This window comes from Myotis lucifugus, unplaced genomic scaffold, assembly GCF_000147115.1.
Source record: "Myotis lucifugus unplaced genomic scaffold, Myoluc2.0 scaffold_1405, whole genome shotgun sequence".
In the NCBI taxonomy this organism is placed as follows: domain Eukaryota; kingdom Metazoa; phylum Chordata; class Mammalia; order Chiroptera; family Vespertilionidae; genus Myotis; species Myotis lucifugus.
Genome location: NW_005872453.1, coordinates 36,399 through 43,644, shown reverse-complemented (window position 1 = coordinate 43,644; position 7,246 = coordinate 36,399). Strand labels below are relative to the sequence as shown.

Below are 7,246 nucleotides of genomic sequence, written 5' to 3'. Positions count from 1 at the left end.
TTTTTCTTCTTCTTCCTCTTCTTAAAGGATACCTTTCAGCATTTCATATAATACTGGTTTGGCGGTGATGAACTCCTTTAGTTTTTCCTTATCTGTGAAGCTCTTTATCTGACCTTCAATTCTGAATGATAGCTTTGCTGGATAAAGTAATCTTGGTTGTAGGTTCTTGGTATTCAGCACTTTGAATATTTCTTGCCATTCCCTTCTGGCCTGCAAAGTTTCTGTTGAGAAATCAGCTGACAGTCGTATGGGAATTCCCTTGTAGGTAATTGAGCCTCTTTCTCTTGCTGCTTTTAAGATTTTCTCTTTGTCTTTTGCTCTTGGCATTTTAATGATGATGTGTCTTGGTGTGGTCCTCTTTGGATTCCTTTTGTTTGGGGTTCTCTGCGCTTCTTGGACCTGTAAGTCCATTTCTTTCTCCAGGTGGGGGAAGTTTTCTGCCATTATTTCTTGAAATAGGTTTTCAATATCTTGCTGTCTCTCATCTTCTGGTACTCCAATGACTCTGATATTAGTCCGCTTAAAGCTGTCCCAGAGGCTCCTTACACTATCTTCACACTTTCGGATTCTTTTTTCATTTTGCTTTTCCAATTGGGTGTTTTTTGTCGAATCTTTGGTTTGATTCTTGTGCTCCTCTGGTCTGCTATTGGGTATAATATTCTTTATTTCAGTCCGTGTATGCTTACTTTCTAATTTCTTTATCGTAGCATCGAGGGTCTCATTAGTTTTCGTGAGGCTCTGCACAAATTTATGGCAAGCCCTCAAAATTGCGATTCTTAGCTCCATATCCTCCATTTCTGTCATGTTTTTTTTGTCTCCGCATCTTATATGCTTTCTTGGTGCACCCCCTTGTGGTCTCTGTGCGCAGTCTTGTTCTAGCCAAGCCTTAATTGTTGTAGTTAACACTAGAGGGGTTTGACCACCAGGCCGACTGGCTGTAGGAATCAGCTGTGGAAAACGTCTGTCTTCTGGGGAGGCGCTATTCCAGCCTTTGCCTGAGGCGGTCGGCAAATGGCCGTGCGCAGGACTTGGGCAGGGCGGGCTCAACAGGGCGGGGGGAGGGAGCCGCTATGACTGCTCTCAGTCCGTCCCCAGGGGCTCTGCCTCTCTGTCCCCGTAACCGCTGCAAACCTCGGAGGGGCCGTAGCCAGACAGTCCCGCTTCTCCCGTTTGAGTCTGGGTCCCTAGAGACTCGCCCGGATCTGTAGCCCAGAGTCTGAGACTCGCTCCTGATTGAAAACGACAATCGCGCCCTCAGCCGCCAGCCCGCTTTGCGCGCGCACCCTCACCACCGCACCGCTGTACCTTTAAGTTTTCCACACTGCGCCTCCGCTGAGCGTCAGAATGCTGTTGTTTTTGCTTCTAGTTGAAGAGACTCTCCTCAGCCAGCCTTCCCGTGGTTCTGGTTGATGTCCGCTCCGACTTTTAGTTGTATTTTTGAAGTGGTTGTTCGAGGCAGCAAACTCCGGTGTTTACCTATGCCGCCATCTTCGATTCTCCCCTTCTGTGATTTGTTTTAAAGTAGGGAAAAAATGAATTAACTGACCAGCGGCAAACGTGTAAGCCTATTTTCTTATGAAAAACCTGTGTGTCCCAGTTGAATGATGTAATTCTTCATAGATTTTTGTTTTCATCTGTGGAGAAATGGAAACCTAATTATTTGTAATGAGTTATTTACAAGGGTGAAACAGCTGTGTGACCACCATCCAGATCAGTTCCAGAACATCCCCTGGTTCATTGTCCAATCTGAAGTCACCGAGGGTTCCCGTGTCACAGCTCCTTTTGGTTGCGGGGGCCCTTCCATGGTATGAGCACCATCACTTGTTCCTTCTTTCTCCTGCTGGTGCGCACTTGTGTGGTTTCCTGTTTGGAGCTATGGGAGTGAGGCTGTCGTCAATGTCTGTGTTCATCTCTCTTGAGTTGTTTTTTAACGTTGTGTTATTTCACACTCCAATCTGCACGGAATGAGAGTTCCACGGGTCCATGTCCCCATCAGTGATGACACTGTCCCTGGTGTCCCTGCTGCTGGAGAGGATAGCAAAGAATTGTGCTTCTGTTCCCTCCTGTCTGCCCGCCTTAAACTGATTAAATTCTAGTTGATTCAGTGATATACTTACTAGGCATGAGGGTGACATGCGGGGACACGTGACCTCAGTTTGCAGGAGCATCTGAGAGAAGTCAGTCTTTGCGAATGCTGGTGCATGTAGACAAGGCGCAAGAAGGAACAGAGGCACAGATCTATGTGTGACCTTGGGCACCTTCTACCCACATGGCGCCTATCTGACCCTTAACTGTTCATTCAGGTTTAACTGGTAGCTCATTGGTTTTCTTTCTAGCACATTGCAGGGACCTGCTTGACTTCAGGTAAGTTCATTATCACCGCGGCCCTCCTCTCCTCCCCACTCCCCAACCCAGCCTATCCTGTTCATCTCGTTTAATCATTTCCCTTAACTAGGTGCTGACGCCAGTTCATGGCAATTTATTTAATGTTGCCCTGCCCTCCATGTCATTTGGAGTACTCCATTATGTCCAAGACTTCTCCTCTCCCTATTCTAAAAAAAAAAAAAATTACATATATATATATATATGTAATCGATTTCAGAGAAGAAGGGAGAGGGAGAGAGAGGAGAGAGATAGAAACATCAGTGATGAGAAAGAATCATTGATCGGCTGCCTCCTGCACGTCCCCTATCGGGGACAGAGCCCACAACCCAGGCATGTGCCCTTGACTGGAATCAAACTCAGGACCCTTCAGTCTGCAAAACGATGCTCTATCCACTGAGCCAAACCAGCTAGGGCACCTCTCCCTATTCTAAAGCCCAAAAAAGAAAAGGGCGAGAGGAGGGGAGCGGGAGGAGAGAAGAAAGAGATACATTCACAGAGAGGGGCCTCAGAAGCTCCCAGAGTACCACTTATTTCTACATGATACCTTTATATGAGAAGAGAAATGCCTTTTTGAGACTCTAACTATCCTCATAGAGGTCATGATGCCACTAGTGAGCCATGTGACTTTGGACATGCCCCCTAACTTTTCTGAGCCTCAGTTTCTCTGTGTGTAAAATGGGTATAACCAGGCCTTCCAGCACCACCACCACCCCTCCCTGTGTTCCTGTCAAGCAGCCCATTGTTTTCTGGACATTGTCACTGAGCACGCTGTACACGAACCGGACACGACACGATCCCATTTCGGGTGGAGCACAGGAGGAGAGGTGAAAGAAAGGTCACGGAGTGGAGTATCTACTTTTCTGTCCCTTTTAAGGGACTGCACCACCCTTAACCCTCCCACCCCCACCCCCACCCCCACCCCCACCCCCACCCCCAGCACTCTACCTTTCTTTCTCTAAACCCACTTCCTCTTGCTCCTGGCTCCCCTTTAACCCCCCACCGCTCAATTTTTTTGCTTTCTATTTCTTTACCAAATCCTCCCCAGTGCAGAGAACTGCCTGGCTGGTGTGAGGAGCAGCCGGGACCACAGAGGTGGTGGAGAGATGGCCCTCAGCAGTATCCAGCCTTCCTTCGTGACCCCAGTGAGTTCCCAGGCAGTGGGCACAGGCGATGCTGCAGGGCCGAGCTGGCTGCCTTGCCAGGGAAGCCGCTCTGGGTCTCTGAGGAAGCCACACTGGGGTGGCAGAGGGTGCGTGGGGGCAGGCATGCCTGATGGGGCAATCCTGACACAACCTCTGCCCCAGGCCGGTCTCACCTGCCTCTCAGGACCGAGGGATGATAATCACCCGCATTGGGGCATTGCACAGATGGCGCTGAGCTCCCTCTGGGCGCCCGTCCTGTCCTGGGTGCTGAGGGGAGAAGGGCACAGGTCAGCCCTGGGAGAGTGGGGCTTTGTTGGAATGAAAGGGGAGCCCAGCAGCCCGGCTTGGGCACTGACTTAGGAGATGGCCTCCCTGGGTTGAGCCGTTTCCTAGCTCGGTGACCTCAGGCGAGCTGCTTTTTCCTCTCTGGGCCTCAGTTTCCACATCTGTAAAATAGGGACAATCCTAGCCTCAGAACCCTTATCCTGATTCACTCTGGGACACAGGACATTCTGAGGTTTCTGTGGGTAGACAGATAAGAAGCTCGGTGTAAAACTCTTGTTTGTCTGTTATGTGCACCTGTAAATACTGTACATAAAAGTGTCTGCTAATGGCTCTTTTCTTTCCCTTTGTGGCTCAGTTTAATTTGTTTAAAGATGGGGGCCTATCCCCCTTAACTGGGGGCCCAGCTGCTTGTGAAGGACTGAACCCGCAGCAGGGATTGCAGGGGCCTCCCAGCAGCTGCCAAGAGTTCTTTATCTCAGGGACCCTCCCTGCTTCCCTCTCAAGGCATCCGCTGCCCAAGACGCTTGGCTAGAGTAAGAAAATCGGTCTTTTCTGTTTGAGAGCTCCCTGCAAGTTCCTGTCTGTCTATAATGTAACTTTGATTATAGATATTCTTTGCTTAGTTTCTCATCTTTTGGGGAGTCAGCTGGCTTTTCGCTGTTGAATCCTCTGTCTCTTCTGTTGGGGCTTTGTGCCACTCAGGCCTTAAAAAGGTCATTTGCTGCGCCAATTGGTATGAAATAAGATTCTAAGGCTAAAGTCCCCGTCCCTCCATTGTTTTACTTTAGTGATTATTTTTGTTTCTGTTTTGAAATGGGATAAGATCTCTTTTGATATATAGGCTTTCACGTTGTTACATCATAAGGATTCTACTCAGAAAGAAAAATATAGGGAATAAATCTTTTAAATGCCCCAAGTCTTTCTCCTAGACTCTAGAGCAGGGGTCCTCAAACTACGGCCCGCGGGCCACATGCAAATACAAATATTGTATTCCCGTTTTGTTTTTTTTACTTCAAAATAAGATATGTGCAGTGTGCATAGGAATTTGTTCATAGTTTTTTTTTTAAACTATAGTCCGGCCCTCCAATGGTCTGAGGGACAGTGAACTGGCCCCCTGTTTAAAAAGTTTGAGGACCCCTGCTCTAGAGGGTTGGAGCTACAGAAGTACCCTCAAGCAGGCTGCCAAAGCTGCAGCAGGGGCCACTCCCATCATATGTAGATATATATCCTATATAATAAAAGGCTAATATGCAAATTGTCCTTTGACCAGGAGTTCAACCAAGGGGCAGGGCCGGCCTGCCAATCGCCGAGGCCCCTTCCCCAGCCAGCCCAGCCCTGCCCCCGATCGGCCCCTCCCACCCCAATCGGGAGCAGGGCTGGCCAGCCCTCACCCATGCACGAATTCGTGCACCCGGCCTCTAGTCCTATATAATAAAAGCCTAATATGCTAAGTGTCTGGTTGACCAGTCAGCTGTTTAAACAATCAAAGCATAATATGCTAATAATATGGTAAGGCTGTTCAACTGCTCGCTATGATGTGCACTGACCACTAGGGGGCAGAAAGCTCCTACTGGTAGGTTAGCTTGCTGCTGGGGTCTGGCCAATTGGGACTGATTGAGATGGGCCGGGCATGCCCTGGAGCCCTCCCACAGTTCCTCCCTGGCTGGCCAACCTCCTGTGTTCCTCCCGGGCCCTGATCATGCACTGGTGGGGTCCCTTAGCCTAGCCTGCACCTTCTCACAATCCGGGACCCCTCGGGGAATGTCTAAGAGCCAGTTTCAGCCCAATCCTGCAGGTCAGGCCAAGGAACCCCACTGGTGCACGAATTCGTGCATCGGGTCTCTAGTCTAGTCTATATATATAAAAGCCTAAGCGACTGTTACAGTGGAATGACCAGAACGACTGGTTGCTATGGTGTGCACTGACCACCAGGGGGCAGACACTCAACACAGGAGCTTCCCTCTGGTGGTCAGTGTGCTCCCACAAGGGGAGCACCGCTCAGCCAGAAGCCAGGCTCATGGCTGGCAAGTGCAGCTGCCATGGCGGGAGCCTCTCTCAACTCTGTGGCAGCACTATTGAGCGGCGGCAGCAGGTGCAGCAGGCCAGGATGAGTGTAAGCGGCATGGTCCCTAGCCCCGATTCAGGCTCCTCCCTGGCTGCCTGCTGCTTGGTGCACTGCTACATCCCTCGGAAGATGTCCGACTGCCAGTTTAGGCAGTCAGAGATCCCTCCAGGGGCCCCGGACTGCAAGAGGGATGTCCGACTGCCAGCTTAGGCCCGATCCTGGTGCCATTCTCTGTAGAAGACAGTCGGTCTGAACAACTCAGTGACTCAGGGAAGCACAGGGAACTCAGGGTGAGCCTGCCTCCGTGCTTGACTCACCCACTCGATGGTGTTTGCAGGCCAGACTGTGGTGGCTCAGCCAGTGCACGTGCAGTAGTTGCTGAAGCTCAAGCAGCAGGCTGTGCAGCAGCAGAAGGCCATCCAGCCACAAGCTGGCAGTCAGACAGTCCCCAAGGGATCCCAAACTGCGAGAGGGTGCAGGCTGGGCTGAGAGACCCCTCACCTCCAGTGCATGATTTCGTGCATCGGGCCTCTAATAACTATATATATATATTTTTTACACTAAAGCCACTGGAGGCCAGGAGTTGCTGCAGTCCTGGAACCAGCCACAGGGCCTGATATCTGCCTTCCCCCGCTGCCACTTCTCCAGGCTCCTAAAAATTGTCAAGGTGTTATCCCTGTTACAAAATTTGCCAGAAAAATGGCTTGGATAATAATGGACTTTAACATCTTATAAAATTATTAAGACATAATAAACACAACTAAAATGAAGGGTTTTTCTGAAACTTCCTATATCTAAACATAATTTCCCAAGGTCTTTAATAACTTGGAACTTTAGAGTTTTACTGGGTTAAATAATAAAAATTATTAAATATTTAGATATTTTAGGATAATGAATTACTGAAATATACCATCTCCCAAAAAAATGTATATGCACTATAATAGCTGACAGAACAATTTTGGAAATAAAATGTATTTTACTAAACACTGCCTTTAAAATTATTCAAAGTGTGTGTATATATTTTTGTATATTAATTAATTATTAATTAATCTGAATTTGCCTACTTTTGGCTTCTTATTGCAGGAAAGCTAAAAAAAAAATGGATTTAAATCTGTTAACAAATATATCTTATATTTTATTTTTAAAATATCTCTTTAAAATTTGAGTATGTTTACCAATAAAAAACCTGTTTCTAGAAACTATAAAATATATTTGCCAATCTGAGACATGGTAATTACTTACTTGTCACTAAACCGGTCAAGGTTTCTAAAAGGTAAGTTCAATTAAAGTTTAAAAATTATGTAATTTTTAAAAATTAAAAATACATGATTCTAAAATTAACTATTTCTATATAAATTTATAAAAAACT

General features: G+C 47.7%; 1 protein-coding gene across 1 annotated transcript in view; it reads left to right on the top strand.

Annotated features, from left to right (window-relative positions):
• Window positions 1–3,434: 3,434 nt before the first annotated feature.
• Window positions 3,435–7,246, top strand: part of LOC102421977 (galectin-9B-like) — a 14,148-nt gene continuing 10,336 nt past the window's right edge. Inside the window, exon 1 of the mRNA XM_014449765.2 lies at window positions 3,435–3,527. Coding sequence (XP_014305251.1) covers window positions 3,489–3,527 — 39 coding nt within the window. The 5' untranslated portion in view covers window positions 3,435–3,488. The remainder of the gene's footprint in view (window positions 3,528–7,246) is intronic.